The sequence below is a fragment of the Agrilus planipennis genome, unplaced genomic scaffold, assembly GCF_000699045.2.
Source record: "Agrilus planipennis isolate EAB-ADULT unplaced genomic scaffold, Apla_2.0 scaffold237, whole genome shotgun sequence".
Lineage (NCBI taxonomy): Eukaryota > Metazoa > Arthropoda > Insecta > Coleoptera > Buprestidae > Agrilus > Agrilus planipennis.
The window spans coordinates 60,414-78,099 of NW_020438951.1; the positions used below are offsets into that span (position 1 = coordinate 60,414).

At 33.7% G+C, this 17,686-nt stretch overlaps 3 protein-coding genes across 4 annotated transcripts; 1 reads left to right on the plus strand and 2 right to left on the minus strand.

The window, feature by feature from the left end:
* Positions 1-8,076: 8,076 nt before the first annotated feature.
* Positions 8,077-11,299, minus strand: LOC108741140 (protein 60A). Its single transcript, XM_025974818.1, has 5 exons — positions 10,689-11,299; positions 9,704-9,890; positions 9,183-9,337; positions 8,468-8,641; positions 8,077-8,156 (listed from the first exon to the last, which is right to left on the minus strand). Exons 1-5 carry the CDS (start codon positions 11,053-11,055, stop codon positions 8,077-8,079), a joined length of 963 nt encoding a protein of 320 aa, XP_025830603.1. The 5' UTR covers positions 11,056-11,299.
* A 443-nt stretch (positions 11,300-11,742) lies between these two features.
* LOC108741160 (protein CWC15 homolog) lies at positions 11,743-12,860 on the minus strand. The gene is made up of 3 exons (XM_018475848.2): positions 12,572-12,860; positions 12,231-12,510; positions 11,743-12,165 (listed from the first exon to the last, which is right to left on the minus strand). Exons 1-3 carry the CDS (start codon positions 12,700-12,702, stop codon positions 11,920-11,922), a joined length of 657 nt encoding a protein of 218 aa, XP_018331350.1. The 5' UTR covers positions 12,703-12,860; the 3' UTR covers positions 11,743-11,919.
* A 111-nt stretch (positions 12,861-12,971) lies between these two features.
* On the plus strand, positions 12,972-16,451 carry LOC108741159 (signal transducing adapter molecule 1). Of its 2 annotated transcripts, XM_025974815.1 has the most exons (9): positions 12,973-13,182; positions 13,371-13,531; positions 13,653-13,892; positions 13,964-14,255; positions 14,545-14,661; positions 14,718-14,897; positions 15,018-15,214; positions 15,285-15,643; positions 15,738-16,451. In XM_025974815.1, the coding sequence occupies exons 1-9, from the start codon at positions 13,137-13,139 to the stop codon at positions 15,892-15,894; spliced, it is 1,749 nt and encodes a 582-aa protein (XP_025830600.1). In that variant the 5' UTR covers positions 12,973-13,136; the 3' UTR covers positions 15,895-16,451. The 2 variants fall into 2 exon arrangements, with proteins under 2 accessions (XP_025830602.1, XP_025830600.1); XM_025974817.1 differs by lacking the exon at positions 14,545-14,661 and having other exon boundaries at positions 12,972-13,182.
* Positions 16,452-17,686: the final 1,235 nt, after the last annotated feature.

Below are 17,686 nucleotides of genomic sequence, written 5' to 3' on the forward strand. Positions count from 1 at the left end.
CCGACGAAAGTACATTATTCAAATAGTTTATAAAAATCCTATTATATTATTTAATAGCAAATGGTTGAAGTACCTATNAAATTATAGCCTTTATAATATTTTCTCTACACTATTCTTATTCCGAGATAACACTATGTGCAGTGGCCCACTAGCGGTTTTCCAGTCGTTTTTCGCTGGGTAGCTAGAGGATTGACTGGCGACAAAGTGGGTAAAGGTATCAACCTTCAACAACAAATTATAGCCTTTATAATATTTTCTCTACACTATTCTTATTCCGAGATAACACTATGTGCAGTGGCCCACTAGCGGTTTTCCAGTCGTTTTTCGCTGGGTAGCTAGAGGATTGACTGGCGACAAAGTGGGTAAAGGTATCAACCTTCAACAACAAATTATAGCCTTTATAATATTTTCTCTACACTATTCTTATTCCGAGATAACACTATGTGCAGTGGCCCACTAGCGGTTTTCCAGTCGTTTTTCGCTGGGTAGCTAGAGGATTGACTGGCGACAAAGTGGGTAAAGGTATCAACCTTCAACAACAAATTATAGCCTTTATAATATTTTCTCTACACTATTCTTATTCCGAGATAACACTATGTGCAGTGGCCCACTAGCGGTTTTCCAGTCGTTTTTCGCTGGGTAGCTAGAGGATTGACTGGCGACAAAGTGGGTAAAGGTATCAACCTTCAACAACAAATTATAGCCTTTATAATATTTTCTCTACACTATTCTTATTCCGAGATAACACTATGTGCAGTGGCCCACTAGCGGTTTTCCAGTCGTTTTTCGCTGGGTAGCTAGAGGATTGACTGGCGACAAAGTGGGTAAAGGTATCAACCTTCAACAACAAATTATAGCCTTTATAATATTTTCTCTACACTATTCTTATTCCGAGATAACACTATGTGCAGTGGCCCACTAGCGGTTTTCCAGTCGTTTTTCGCTGGGTAGCTAGAGGATTGACTGGCGACAAAGTGGGTAAAGGTATCAACCTTCAACAACAAATTATAGCCTTTATAATATTTTCTCTACACTATTCTTATTCCGAGATAACACTATGTGCAGTGGCCCACTAGCGGTTTTCCAGTCGTTTTTCGCTGGGTAGCTAGAGGATTGACTGGCGACAAAGTGGGTAAAGGTATCAACCTTCAACAACAAATTATAGCCTTTATAATATTTTCTCTACACTATTCTTATTCCGAGATAACACTATGTGCAGTGGCCCACTAGCGGTTTTCCAGTCGTTTTTCGCTGGGTAGCTAGAGGATTGACTGGCGACAAAGTGGGTAAAGGTATCAACCTTCAACAACAAATTATAGCCTTTATAATATTTTCTCTACACTATTCTTATTCCGAGATAACACTATGTGCAGTGGCCCACTAGCGGTTTTCCAGTCGTTTTTCGCTGGGTAGCTAGAGGATTGGTACCTATTATTAATTTATGAAAGTAATTTTCTTCTTTTCTATGTGTTTACTTTCCGGACATGTTACAGTTGGCCACAGGGCACAGTTAACGCGTGGACTCGGCATGTTCTTAATAAATTCAATTGTCTATAATGATAAATGGTTAATAATTATAATGGAGCGATCGCAATAGGTTTGCAAACATCCGTTACGGCCTCAGGATAACGCAGCATACTTAAGTACACGTTTAGTTTCGAAAACTTATATTTTTGTAATACAACAAGTCTCGTAACTCGCATGTTTCCTTAATTGTTTTACACTGAACAAAAACAAAACAGGTTAATGGACAATTATATAGTCAAAATGGTAATGCCTACGTTGAAATACAAAATTAACAAAACAATAGAACATCAAAAATACAAGATTACACTCATATACGTAGACATAAGGCTACACACAGTGGTTTTTTGGATAAACAATGCTTTAAATTGTCAAAAAATATCAAATGTTCAATGAAATTGGATTTGAAAGTTACATTCATCAACCTATTTTTTTTATGTACATGAATAATTAAAATAAAATTATCAGAGGCGTTTGCGGAGGAAGCAAGCCTGTGCTTCTTGGGCTATACAAGTTGCTACACATGGGCGTAATTGGCCAACATCATATAAATATTTATAAGATGTCATTTTGCTCAACATATTACCTATCAATGCTCTTACCTATAGACTTTAAATAAGTGGGCACTGCAACATTTCGTACAACATTAAAAAGATGAACAGAAACACATTAGAATCTAAAATTCATGTTTGAGATAGAATTTTATTACAAATATCTAAAGTTTTACTTCTGTTGTTTCATGCTTTAAAATGCAAGTCCAACTTTACACAAAGCGTTTTACAATCAAAACTGCAGACAAAACAACGAATACTGTGCAGTACACACCGATTTACATGCATACATGCATTATGCAGTCAGTGGGAAACATGATTTTCCTGGATATAATGTCGTGCAGAAAATATGATTTCAAATATGTACACTCCAGCCTTCGGTGTATATCAGGAGACAATTGATTTATATAACAAATGTAAATTGCCAATTAGATACAAACTATTCACATCATGTAGTCATTTACAGAACCTATTTAGCAACAACCAACGCAATTGTAGTACGTAGATGGTAGATAAGAACGAAAACGACCTGATCGAAAAAGGAAGAAAAATTTAAACTTCAACAAGATGCAGTGAAAAGCACTACACAATTAATTTTCAGCCAATACACATTTTTGGTTGATTGAGATGTAATTAAGTCTTTCTATACGAAAGCAATTTACAAATGACTAAGGAACTACATATACTCACGAACAAAGCAAACTACCCAATGCTACATTTGGTAGTTTGAAAAATATAAGAAGCGATAGGCGCGACGAGAAAGAAAAATGCAAGGTGGTACCCTTATACATTTTGTTGCTAGTCCAGCGAAAAAACATAGCAGAGCTACCAAGGTGGTATAATTTCGAAATAAAAATGACGTAGAACCATCTTTAAGCGACAAATTATAGCCCTTGCTATATTTCTCTATACCATTGCTACTTCGAGATAGGTTGTGTGAAGTGTCACTTTGGCGGCGACAAAATGGGTAAAAGTACCATCTTTCGGCGACAAATAATAGCCATTATAATATTTTTTCTACGCTATTCTTATTCCGAGATAACACTGTGTGCAGTGCCTTCTTGGCTGGCTCTCCAGTCATTATTCGCTGAGTAGCTAGAGGATTAACTAGCGACAAAGTGGGTAAAGGTATCAACCTTCGGCGACAAATTATAGCCTTTATAATATTTTCTCCACGCTACTCTTATTCGGAGATAACTATGTGCAGTGCCTTCTTGACGACTGTCCAGTGGTTATTCGCTGGGTAGCTGGAGGATTCATTAGCGACAAAGTGGGTAAAAGTATCGACTTTCAGCGACAAATTATAGCCTTTACAATATTTTCTCCACGTCATTGTTATTTCGAGATGACTCTATGTGCAGTGCCTCCTTGGCTGCTTTCCAGTTGTTATTCGCTGGCTAGCTAGAGGATTTACTAGCGCCAAGTGGGTAAAGGTATCAACCTTCATCAACAAATTATAGCCTTTATAATATTTTCTCTAGACTATTCTTATTCCGAGATAACACTATGTGCAGTGGCCCACTAGCGGTTTTCCAGTCGTTTTTCTCTGGGTAGCTAGAGGATTGACTGGCGACAAAGTGGGTAAAGGTATCAACCTTCAACAACAAATTATAGCCTTTATAATATTTTCTCTACACTATTCTTATTCCGAGATAACACTATGTGCAGTGGCCCACTAGCGGTTTTCCAGTCGTTTTTCGCTGGGTAGCTAGAGGATTGACTGGCGACAAAGTGGGTAAAGGTATCAACCTTCAACAACAAATTATAGCCTTTATAATATTTTCTCTACACTATTCTTATTCCGAGATAACACTATGTGCAGTGGCCTCCTAGTGGTTTTCCAGTCGTTTTTCGCTGGGTAGCTAGAGGATTGACTAGCGACAAAGTGGGTAAAGGTATCAACCTTCAGCGACAAATTAATTACAACTTATTGCCCATCCATCCTATACCATTTCTATTTCTAAATACATTATGTGTAGTGTTGGCTTGATAGAAGGCAAGTATTTTTGTCTATTTTTCATCGACTGAAGCGACAAATTTTTCAATTTACTAATAAATTAGCGACAAATTACAATGCAATTTAGAAATGTGAAACATAATTTTGTAATGGTTGGTATACGTTTTGGGATGTAGTATTGTAGAATATAAGTAGGGTATCATAAGAACGCCCTGGATAGAAATGGTTTGAAGTGAATAAGTACTGGAAAAAGTTTTTTTTTTTTTAATATTAGACATACAGTGGTGTTCACTGCTCAAATGTGTTGTATCCCTTTGTTACAGAGAATTGTAGTTTTGCTATCGAAAATGGGACAATATATGAATTACATTGAGAGAAATCACCCAATCTCAACTAAAGAAGAATAAAGAGTCGTCTTTATTTAGTTTACGTTGTTTGTTTCTCGATACATCACATACTTAGGTACCATACAAAAATTCTGACACACTTCGTTCCTATTAGTGTTAACAACAATTTTACACATCCCAAGAAGAAACCGGTTGAAAGTCGATGAAGATTCAGGTAACTTTTAAACAAGTTCCAATTTACTACATTCACAAATACCTAGGTATATATGATCAAAAACCTGAAACATGATTTGATAAAACATCTTTGTGAAGAAAAATAAGAATGACACCTCTAAAACACATTTAAAGTAGGATAATGCCTGTGAGATAATTTTTCAGCAGGTCTGAGGGTTATTTAAGGGGTGCGAAACTCGTCAATATTAAATTACTACTTTTCAGTGGAAGTTATTCTTGCCTCGCAAGGTAGGATTATGATCATGAGACAATTTGTCAACGGGTCTAAGGATTATTTATAGGGTGCTACACCCTTCAATATTAAATTTTTATTTGCCAGGGGAAGTTTCTCTTGTCCCACAACTATTTTGGGTATCTAAACTCTAAAAGACCTTTTAAGTGGGATAATAACACTATGAAATAATTTGTCAGCGAGTCTGAGGGTTATTTAAGGAGTGCGAAATTCCTCAATATTAAATTACTACTTTTCATTGGAGGTTTTCCTTGTCCCACGATAATTTTTTGTAGATAAGCTCTAAGAGTCATTTAAGGTAGATTTAGAACTATGAAATAATTTGTCAGAGGGTCTAAGGTTTATTATATAGGGTACTAAACAATTCAATATTAAATTATGATTTTTCAGTTTTTTCAAGTATAGGGACCATTTATTTATATGGGATATGTCATTAATTTTCAATAAATGTATTAATATGATAGCAAAAGGCTTTCACATGTAATGTCCCTTTTACATAAAGAAATAATTTATCCCCATTTAATATCATTAAGATGTATTTAAATATCACACGACATGCAACAAATCAATGTGATATCCTTATAACAAAAACTACTTTTTCCTTAATCAATAATTATAATTTTAAAAAGGGGTCAGAATTTACATACCGATTCTCCATTTATGCTAATCTTAATTATTGGCATCAATGAATTTGAAATCGTAACTACAAGAATGAAAAACCTTTTAAAAGTGGATATCAAAATAAATTAATCCAATTAAATTAAATTAAACAAAAGTAAAATAAATTGTTTTTTGTTTCCTTTTCTTCATGCACGTTTAAGTACTTGACCAATTTCTAAATATAGAAGTTCTGTATAATGCTTTTAAATCAAAAAATAATGTATAACTATAAATAGCAGGAAACAGTGACTACTAAGATATCCAGGTGAACCACTAATTTACTAACACAAAAAAGCAAAATATCTCATGTACCCATGCATGTAGGTAAGTTTTTAATCAAATATTTATCGAGTGATTAACAATTAATGAATAACTGATAACACACACTTTTACTGATGCCAAAGTTTACTTATTTACAAATTTACATGCTCGTCAATGCTAACAACTCAAACAGAAGAGAATATGTACCAATTAAGATATCAATTATGTATGGTTTTAAGACAACTCTGGTATGAGATATTTCAAGTCACTGGAAGAATTATGCAAACAGTAAACAAACAGTCACAATTCTATATCTGAAGATTCTACAAGATAACTTATTTATCTCAAATGCCAGAAGGTGGTCATCCAAACATTGCAGTGGCCCACTAGCGGTTTTCCAGTCGTTTTTCGCTGGGTAGCTAGAGGATTGACTGGCGACAAAGTGGGTAAAGGTATCAACCTTCAACAACAAATTATAGCCTTTATAATATTTTCTCTACACTATTCTTATTCCGAGATAACACTATGTGCAGTGGCCCACTAGCGGTTTTCCAGTCGTTTTTCGCTGGGTAGCTAGAGGATTGACTGGCGACAAAGTGGGTAAAGGTATCAACCTTCAACAACAAATTATAGCCTTTATAATATTTTCTCTACACTATTCTTATTCCGAGATAACACTATGTGCAGTGGCCCACTAGCGGTTTTCCAGTCGTTTTTCGCTGGGTAGCTAGAGGATTGACTGGCGACAAAGTGGGTAAAGGTATCAACCTTCAACAACAAATTATAGCCTTTATAATATTTTCTCTACACTATTCTTATTCCGAGATAACACTATGTGCAGTGGCCCACTAGCGGTTTTCCAGTCGTTTTTCGCTGGGTAGCTAGAGGATTGACTGGCGACAAAGTGGGTAAAGGTATCAACCTTCAACAACAAATTATAGCCTTTATAATATTTTCTCTACACTATTCTTATTCCGAGATAACACTATGTGCAGTGGCCCACTAGCGGTTTTCCAGTCGTTTTTCGCTGGGTAGCTAGAGGATTGACTGGCGACAAAGTGGGTAAAGGTATCAACCTTCAACAACAAATTATAGCCTTTATAATATTTTCTCTACACTATTCTTATTCCGAGATAACACTATGTGCAGTGGCCCACTAGCGGTTTTCCAGTCGTTTTTCGCTGGGTAGCTAGAGGATTGACTGGCGACAAAGTGGGTAAAGGTATCAACCTTCAACAACAAATTATAGCCTTTATAATATTTTCTCTACACTATTCTTATTCCGAGATAACACTATGTGCAGTGGCCCACTAGCGGTTTTCCAGTCGTTTTTCGCTGGGTAGCTAGAGGATTGACTGGCGACAAAGTGGGTAAAGGTATCAACCTTCAACAACAAATTATAGCCTTTATAATATTTTCTCTACACTATTCTTATTCCGAGATAACACTATGTGCAGTGGCCCACTAGCGGTTTTCCAGTCGTTTTTCGCTGGGTAGCTAGAGGATTGACTGGCGACAAAGTGGGTAAAGGTATCAACCTTCAACAACAAATTATAGCCTTTATAATATTTTCTCTACACTATTCTTATTCCGAGATAACACTATGTGCAGTGGCCCACTAGCGGTTTTCCAGTCGTTTTTCGCTGGGTAGCTAGAGGATTGACTGGCGACAAAGTGGGTAAAGGTATCAACCTTCAACAACAAATTATAGCCTTTATAATATTTTCTCTACACTATTCTTATTCCGAGATAACACTATGTGCAGTGGCCCACTAGCGGTTTTCCAGTCGTTTTTCGCTGGGTAGCTAGAGGATTGACTGGCGACAAAGTGGGTAAAGGTATCAACCTTCAACAACAAATTATAGCCTTTATAATATTTTCTCTACACTATTCTTATTCCGAGATAACACTATGTGCAGTGGCCCACTAGCGGTTTTCCAGTCGTTTTTCGCTGGGTAGCTAGAGGATTGACTGGCGACAAAGTGGGTAAAGGTATCAACCTTCAACAACAAATTATAGCCTTTATAATATTTTCTCTACACTATTCTTATTCCGAGATAACACTATGTGCAGTGGCCCACTAGCGGTTTTCCAGTCGTTTTTCGCTGGGTAGCTAGAGGATTGACTGGCGACAAAGTGGGTAAAGGTATCAACCTTCAACAACAAATTATAGCCTTTATAATATTTTCTCTACACTATTCTTATTCCGAGATAACACTATGTGCAGTGGCCCACTAGCGGTTTTCCAGTCGTTTTTCGCTGGGTAGCTAGAGGATTGACTGGCGACAAAGTGGGTAAAGGTATCAACCTTCAACAACAAATTATAGCCTTTATAATATTTTCTNAAGTATGTATTTTACAACTCCTCCAGTCATGAGTCGACACGTTTTCTGGAAATAAAAACAAAAATTAATTAGCAAAGCAGCAGAATGTAAGTACATAATTAAACAAATATTTGCATAGATTTTTGGAAAGAAATTTTATGTATAGGGGCTTCTGGGGGTGACAAATCCATCCAGGTAGTGCTATCTGGATCGAACATTATTTTCATTGACTTTTAATAGAAAATAATAGATTATTTTAATTAGTGATATGCAACCAAACATACATCCTATACAAGCATGTTGTATATATTAACACAGCAAAGTTGAGTGAATCAAGAAAATTATTTAATAAAACAGTAATAAGTAAATTAAAATACCTGAGTTCTTCATCATGCTTAAATAATCTGTTGTTTTCTTTGTCCTACGAATTTCCCTGGTAGTTCTGGCTTTTACATGATTAGTGGCTTTTAAAAACGCCACCATAAAGGGTTGAGTTTCATCGTTACCCTTAGTTGTCACCAAACCTATATCTTCTGACCTTATTTCATGAGCTAAAAAAGACATTATAATGTCATCCCTTTTGCGAAAATCTTCCTTAAACATTAATTAAATAAAAAAACTTTCTTTACTGTTATGCCTCTGGTGCAACTGCGATTATTAAATAAAAAATATAAACTTACTTTAGAAAACGTTATAATCAAGACAATAAATAAAAAATCAATTAAAATAGTAGGTAATTAATTTCTCAGCTCAAATCATTGTTTCTATCATATCATAACACAAATACGACGCAGTTTGCAACGCAATAACATTTTAATTAATGTTAAGTAGGTATATGTAATAGTTTAATTTGAATATGCTACTAAACTGTCGTCTGTAATAGCGATGATCTAAACAACATTATATAAATATATTTAATGATATAAATAAAAAAGTATTTGTTGTAACAAAATCTGAGAGTAATTCTTGCTTTCCCCTATTTTGCAATCGTCTTACATTTTTTTATATTTGAACCGCTCTATTCGGTGGCAAAAATTTAAGTTAGTTGGCGCCAACCTTGAGTCATTAATTTTTGGAGCTTATTAAACTTACCTGGTTTACCAGCAGGATGAACCGACAGGTAGAGACCCTTATTCGATTCCGGAAATACCACCCAAGTAGAAAAGCATTTTGTTAAATTGAGTTCCAGCCAACCTGTAAAGCCAGCGGTCGTATTTACAGAATCAACATACTCCAATTCTCGTTCTCTAAAAGGAATTTGTTTTTAAAAATGCATGACTTGTTAATTATTTTTAACAAAGACTTTTAAGCATAAAAATAAATATTAGTGTCGATCAATTGTGTAAGTTTATTTTATCTTATCTAACAAAAAAAAATGTATACACCTGCGGGAATTGAACCTGCGATCTACCTGATACTACTTTTAAATTCTAAAAGATTTATCACGTGCAGGCAACCCATCATACGCGAAGAAGCAATAGTATGGCCTAAAGCTTGTTATTGAGATGCGCTAGTATGTCTAACAAAAAAGCCAAAACTCTTTAAAAACATACATTCTGAAATGGAACCTTTTAAAAAGAAATCCAACTAGCTCCAAATTGCAAAAATCTTACCCTTCGTTAGATTTTGCTAGCTCGTATGCTGTAACAACAAAAACTTTCTCAGAATCGGAAGTAGACCGAGATGCGTTTTGAAAAATTCTTAATTCTGCCCCAACTATTTCATTTTCTATATCCACTTCAGATACGTTAAACCACAGTCTCTTGCCCCGTTCGTGTCTAACTCCTCCAACATGATTATCTGTAATAAATCAAATTAATGCACATCCTGTAAAATAATACCAGCAATTCGTGCTTTTTTCGGAAAAACTCATTTTAATGAATTGTTAATAGAAAACAGAAGCTATCATACAAACAACGTACACCCTGTATATCCAAGTGTATACATTCAATAATTATTTAAAAACTTGTAGTATTTTAACTATAAGTCTGCCTTCAAGTTGCTTAGAAAACAACCACTACATTTTTGCCTATTTATTACGTTTTACAGATATTTTTAATATCCTTTTATAACACTTATGATCCGCCTATGATCGGGAACGAAATATTTATTTAAATTCCTGATGATTTTTCGTAATAAATTAATAAGTACTAATTTTCTAGTTTTAGTTTCTCATTAATAGAACCCTTGCAGAATAAGAACAAAAATCAAATGTAAATACCAAAAATTTAAATAAATAGGTATTAATTTGATTATTAGGTATTACGTTGCCAATGTAGTTAATAGAGCTGTTTACACAGATGCTTAAATTTATGATGTATGTATATAATTGTTTCCTTGAAAATGACAAAATATATATAAATGTATGCATGTTCTTGTGATCTTTTGCGTATTTATAAACATAAACTTAAGAAGTATATGCCGGCGACATCTTGTCTGGAATGCTTTTGAAATGTTAATTAATATCCTATATGCGAACTTTTATGTGCGATATATGTAGATAGTAAATATAATACGTAGCTTCGTTTGAGGATAAATGTTGTAGGCATGATAGTAATTGCAATTGTTTTTTATTTTTATACATTTGAAAGGACTTACTGATACTTTCAAAAGTCATAATAACATCGCTTTCCTCGATTGCGTTCTGCTCTTCTCCGCTAAGATTCAAGTCTGCATTTCTTTCAACCCTATTTTTCTCGTCTTCGTTTTCTTTCTCCATTAAAGACCTGTACACGTCCATGAGAAATCGGGGAGCAGATTTCCTCAAGGGTGCATTTATCCCTTTTCTTGGCCTGTTTGGGAGACCGAGCATATTCAAAATTTCGAATTCGACCTCTCGTTTTTCTTGTTTTGTCATGGACCTTTCGATTATTGTCTGATCAAAACCATTGTCCACGTAAAGTCCAGCAGGCGAATAGGCGAACACAACGCTTATATGAAGCAAGAACACGAATAAATTATTCATTTTAGTTTACTCAAAGATTAAATTAATAGGCACACAAACACACGGTAACAACTACACCAGACCGCGATCTGTGTTTGATTGCGATAATGCTAATTAGTAGTTCTTACATAGACGCAGCACACAAGAAATTTTATTACTTACAATAAATTGTTTGAAAGTCTCGGGTTGTTTTCAGACTTATGGGAGACAGGTTTTGGCGCCCCAAGCAGCCAATCAAATTCTTGGCCTTTGATTTCTCGTTCTGGTATTCCATCGTGGAAGGGGCAAAAACAGACGACGTCTTAGTGAAGACACATTATTATTAATTATTTATTATGTTAATTATCTATTCACATAATCACTATTGTTTTTCTTCCGTAGATACATAAGAACATATAAAACTTTAGCAATCTGGGAACAAAAAAACTATAATAATTAAAGAATAACTTATTAACATTGGTAGGAAAGTGGAAGAAACGAGATTTCAACGAATTGTGTTTGCAATTTTTGTGAAAAAATATTTTCTTAATTTCTCCCAATCAGTTAATTACACTAATTTATTGAATATTTAAGGACTTTTGAATCAATCATATGCAACCCAACATACACTGCGAGCTTTCACGATGCATACATTACTTGAACAAATTAAGTAATTATAACTTCGTATTACATTAATAATTGTAATTAATTAAGTTAATGAAATACGTATTTAGGTATTAAAATTTGTTTATTTCTTAAGTTTAACATTTAATTTAATGACAAAGAAATTAACTTAGTAATAACTCTATATTGTACATAATAATCAATCAATATTGTACTGCAGAAACTAATTACTTGTTATATTAAAATTAATACAATAAAATACAAAAAAAGTCTGTCTATAAATCATTTAACATATTTCTCCATAAATTTACGATGAAATTCCGAACGAAGTGAGTCATTTATGAACACATTTGTCTTCTTTTCTGGTTCTGATCTAGCACAGTTTTTAAACACAACATCATCATCCCACCTACGTTTCACTTTATGTTCTTTGTTAGCTGCCCCTGCAGAATAATGAGTTAAGAGAGGGTTTCCACTTAATATGTTTTCCATTCTTATTCTTTCTTCTTCCTGCCTTCTTTCAATTTCCTACAAAATTATTAATTAAAAGTAGTAAAAAACATACTATTTATTTTACTATTAACAATCTGTACCTTCTTGGCTTGCTCCATTGCCCTTTCTTTTTTGATTTTATTCAATTCAGCCAATAATGCTTCAGTATCATCATCACTATCTGAAGAAGAGTCTGATTCCTCTTCATCTAAAGGATCATCTGCATCTAAACTAGCAGCAGGCACTTGATCTAGTTTTAATCGCTTACTATATTCAGACTGTGAAGCATTTTTCGGCCTTTTCAAGTCTCTTTCACGTTCCTCCAATTCTCTACGGAAGTCTCGACTGCGCGTTTCTTCCACTGTTCCTTGGCCATGTTCTCTGCAAACGTATTATTTTAGATAGCACTCACACAAGCAAAGCTTCTTATTAGTTTACTCACCTGTATTTTAATTTGGTGTGACCTGGTAAATCTCTGCTCGAGTATTGTCTAGATATAGCACTAAGGTCTTTTTCACCTCTTCCTTGACCTCCTCTTGCTGGTTCAAATGTCGGCCGAGCAGCAGTAGTCATTATAAATTAAATTTTTCGTAAGAAAAAACTATGTTACTTTTGAAATATGATCAATAATTAGTGGTATAAACTTATTTTTTTGTATTAATTTATAATAATTTAATTTATAACCTTTCACCTACTTTCCTTTCAATAAACTGTCACATAGATAATACTGTCATCCTATTATCTATGACTGTGATGCCTGTCATCCATAAATCTATTTCCATAGATAATTCATATCACTCATACCAATTGTCAGAAATAGTTACTTATTTTATGTAGGTTTGGCTATCCTGATGCTAAATTTTAGTTAACTGTCAAGGAAAGAATTTAGACTTGTATAAAATTAATGAAAGATATCGATAAAAATACGTTATAATCACTGTTTATTTGTCCAATGACAACTGGTACATAATAAAATAATCATCAAGAAATTTTAAGTGTTGTTCGCAATGAATACATTTTTTAAGGCAACGAATTCTTTCGAAACAGAAGTTGGTGAGTGAGAAGTTTCACCTGTACTATTGTACATAATACTTAGTGCTCGATTTTAAGCTAATGTAAACAACATATTTCTGTAAATTCATGCAGTTAATTCGCTCATACAAAACTATGAATCATACAAGTCATTGACTCGCTGATTAGAGACAAATGATCTGATACAATCAATTATTTTTTTACAACAGAGAAAGCTACTAGTGAAAAAAACACAACAGAGCTATGGGATGTTATTTTGGATATTTGTGATAAGGCTGGAAAGTCATCAGATGATGCTAAAGCCTGTTTGAGAGCTATTTATAAAAGACTGAACAATAGTGATCCACATATACAAGTTCAAGCAGTTACAGTAAGTGATGAATAAATTTTATCATTGTTCAACCATCTTTGTTTTAAATCTTGTTGGCTAATGATAAATTACAGCTACACTTCATGATAAACAAATTTGTTTAATTATAATCATCTTTTAGCTATTAGATGCTTGTGTAAGCAATTGTGGAAAAGTGTTTCATATAGAAATAGCTTCAAGAGAGTTTGAGAACGAATTTACAAAGTTGTTAAAAAAGTGTCATCCAACAGTTCAACAGAAGTTAAAAGAATCTTTAAAAAAGTGGGCAGAAGGTGAATTTAAGAGTGATCCCCAATTGAATTTGGTACCTTCATTGTATAATAAATTGAAAAGTTCTGGAACAGATTTTACAGTAGAAATGGTAAGTTTTTTCAATAATGGGAATAATTGCTTGCATATGGAAAAAAATAATACTTAACATTGTGTTGTTAGCCTACAAAAAAGACAATTCCATTAAGTAAAGACCCAAATGTGGTCCAGTCTGCTGAAGAGGAGGAACAAATTGCTAAAGCAATAGAATTATCTTTAAAAGAAACATCTTCTTCTCCAAGGTCTACAACTAGTGCTGCAACATCATCATCACTTTATCCAACAGCAAATCTTGCAAGTGCAGCATTAGCTTCAAGCAGTACTGCACCCCCAAAGGAATTGAGGAAAGTTCGAGCACTATATGATTTTGAAGCAGCAGAAGACAATGAATTAACATTTACAGCAGGAGAAATAAGTAAGCCAAACTGTTGTAAATAATGTTTTCATGTAAAGTGTACAGTATGAAAAGTACTGAATGTATTGTGGTTTTTGCTACTGCATAATATGCTGGAAAAACTAAAAAATTTTGATGATTTGTAAAAGAAATTGACATTGTCTTAATTAAACAGTAGTATTAGTTTCTGTAGCTCTACTTTTAAGGCAATATTTTTCATTTATTAAATATTATTTTAGGTGTATAAGAAATTAAGTAAACTAAAAATCATTATTATTTACTTTTTCTAGAATATTGTATGTTGTTTCAGTTTTTGTAATTGATGATTCTGATGCAAATTGGTGGAAAGGCAGTAATCAGAGGGGCGAAGGACTATTTCCTGCAAATTTTGTAACTGCTGATTTATCAGCTGAACCAGAACAACTATGTATATTAAGTAATAACTTTATTTATCAATTTATTTTACCAGTTATTAATTTCTAGCTGCAGAAAAGAACAAAAAGTTGGTTCAATTCAGTGATTATGTAGAAGTAAAGAATGTGGATTCTGAACCTCAAGAAGTTGAAATAAATGAAGAAAAGATAGACAGGTTACTTCATTTATTACATGATGCAGATACTACAAATCCAGAAAATGATGATGAGGAAATGTTACGATTGGAAAGTATGTTTTTTTTTATTTAATTAATTAATTAATAAGAACACTTATAACAGTATATATTAATGATATTTTTGTATTCAATTTGTTAGGCTCTCTTCTAAATTCTTATTAATTATCTTTTAGGAGAAGCCAATGCCATGGGCCCTTTGATTGATTCTGAATTAGAACAAGTGGACCGAAAGCATGCACAGTTAACCAAACTGAGTACAGATCTAGTCGATGCCTTAAGTTTATACCATAGTTTAATGAGGGAACCGCAATTTCAGCCTGTAAATAAAATGTACAACCAATTTCCTCCGAACTCGCAACCACCGACGGGGGTAAAATAATTTACAATTACTTGAACTTTAGCACGTATTTATAATTAATTGCTATATATTACTTTTGTAGATGTATCATAATGGCAGCTTGCCTCCAAATACTTCCATGCCCCCGCAATTTATGATTGGTCAGCCTGTGAATATCCCTCCAGGCCAGCAGGATACTCATATGGGACAGGTTTCCTTACCACCACAACAGCAGTCGATGATGGGGCCACCTCCCGGCATGATGTTACCCCCGCATTTTATTTATGGAGAATCGAGAGGCGGACCGATGCCCCAATTTGGGCATATGAATCCTGGTCTTCCTCCAGGTCAAACAGCCGGACCAAATAGTAATGTGTTTACCGGAGGTGTACCTCCACAACAACAACAACAACAGCAGCAAACTATTCAACAGCAAGGCAGTTTGACCAGATTTCCTCAGGGGTTAGTAAAAAGAATATCTGTCCTTTAAAAATTAAGAAATAAATCTTAATACTTACGATAATAATATTTTTTATATTAATTTGTTGAATTGTAGGTTGCCGCCAAATTTTGGTCCTCAAAGTGTACCACCTGGCTATGGTCCAGGAGTCTCGATACCTAGTGCGGGATCGCAAACAGTTTTGCCTTCCACATCTTCCTCAAAGCAATTGCCCGGACAATATGCGTCCGCTAGCAGTACTCACCTGATGTAGTAGTTTTTAAAAGTTAAAAGTTATTGAAAACGTATTTTTTTACACTTAGATGTTGTAAGGAAAACGTTGAACTATTACATAGGGGTAATCAAAACAGAAAATAATGAGAAAACTGAACCGTCTGTATTCTGCTTGAAACGATTATATTTTATTATTAATTATATGTATAATTATCACACAGTCTTCTTTACACGACCTTTACTAATATAACCGTATTTATTGCAGAAGGAAAGAAAAAAAAATGCTAGAAAATGTATAGGTTTTAGATTTAAAGCAACATTTAATAATAACGATGCATATATTGTATGTAATGTTAGGTAGGACGATGGGGAATTTAAGTGATATGTGAGATATTAGATTGCAATGGTATAACTTGGTTTGAGTTGTTTATTGTGATAAAAAGAAGAATAACGAAAGCTTGAATGAAACGTTGTGAGGGCTACCTTTTAAATTATAACGGAAGAATATCATTTAGTTTTTGTTGTTGTACATTTTGTGAAAGAATCATTGTAAAGTTTATAAGAAGCGATATTTAGAAAATAAAACTTGTATTTAAATTTAAAATTTTTATTTAACATCTATGTATGAGAGTTTGAGAACGAATTTACAAAGTTGTTAAAAAAGTGTCATCCAACAGTTCAACAGAAGTTAAAAGAATCTTTAAAAAAGTGGGCAGAAGGTGAATTTAAGAGTGATCCCCAATTGAATTTGGTACCTTCATTGTATAATAAATTGAAAAGTTCTGGAACAGATTTTACAGTAGAAATGGTAAGTTTTTTCAATAATGGGAATAATTGCTTGCATATGGAAAAAAATAATACTTAACATTGTGTTGTTAGCCTACAAAAAAGACAATTCCATTAAGTAAAGACCCAAATGTGGTCCAGTCTGCTGAAGAGGAGGAACAAATTGCTAAAGCAATAGAATTATCTTTAAAAGAAACATCTTCTTCTCCAAGGTCTACAACTAGTGCTGCAACATCATCATCACTTTATCCAACAGCAAATCTTGCAAGTGCAGCATTAGCTTCAAGCAGTACTGCACCCCCAAAGGAATTGAGGAAAGTTCGAGCACTATATGATTTTGAAGCAGCAGAAGACAATGAATTAACATTTACAGCAGGAGAAATAAGTAAGCCAAACTGTTGTAAATAATGTTTTCATGTAAAGTGTACAGTATGAAAAGTACTGAATGTATTGTGGTTTTTGCTACTGCATAATATGCTGGAAAAACTAAAAAATTTTGATGATTTGTAAAAGAAATTGACATTGTCTTAATTAAACAGTAGTATTAGTTTCTGTAGCTCTACTTTTAAGGCAATATTTTTCATTTATTAAATATTATTTTAGGTGTATAAGAAATTAAGTAAACTAAAAATCATTATTATTTACTTTTTCTAGAATATTGTATGTTGTTTCAGTTTTTGTAATTGATGATTCTGATGCAAATTGGTGGAAAGGCAGTAATCAGAGGGGCGAAGGACTATTTCCTGCAAATTTTGTAACTGCTGATTTATCAGCTGAACCAGAACAACTATGTATATTAAGTAATAACTTTATTTATCAATTTATTTTACCAGTTATTAATTTCTAGCTGCAGAAAAGAACAAAAAGTTGGTTCAATTCAGTGATTATGTAGAAGTAAAGAATGTGGATTCTGAACCTCAAGAAGTTGAAATAAATGAAGAAAAGATAGACAGGTTACTTCATTTATTACATGATGCAGATACTACAAATCCAGAAAATGATGATGAGGAAATGTNGCTATAATTTGTCGCTGTACGCTTACGCTA

What these genes read in the sequence shown, in the direction of transcription:
- LOC108741160 (XM_018475848.2), bottom strand. Translation starts at nt 12,702, where the DNA reads ATGACTACTGCTGCTCGGCCGACATTTGAACCAGCAAGAGGAGGTCAA. An exon ending in CACACCAAATTAAAATACAG is followed by an intron (nt 12,511 to 12,571) that starts GTGAGTAAACTA and finishes ATACGTTTGCAG; the next exon opens with AGAACATGGCCAAGGAACAG. An exon ending in CAATGGAGCAAGCCAAGAAG is followed by an intron (nt 12,166 to 12,230) that starts GTACAGATTGTT and finishes ATAATTTTGTAG; the next exon opens with GAAATTGAAAGAAGGCAGGA.
- LOC108741159 (XM_025974815.1), top strand. Translation starts at nt 13,137, where the DNA reads ATGAATACATTTTTTAAGGCAACGAATTCTTTCGAAACAGAAGTTG. An exon ending in TACAAGTTCAAGCAGTTACA is followed by an intron (nt 13,532 to 13,652) that starts GTAAGTGATGAA and finishes ATCATCTTTTAG; the next exon opens with CTATTAGATGCTTGTGTAAG. An exon ending in CAGATTTTACAGTAGAAATG is followed by an intron (nt 13,893 to 13,963) that starts GTAAGTTTTTTC and finishes TTGTGTTGTTAG; the next exon opens with CCTACAAAAAAGACAATTCC.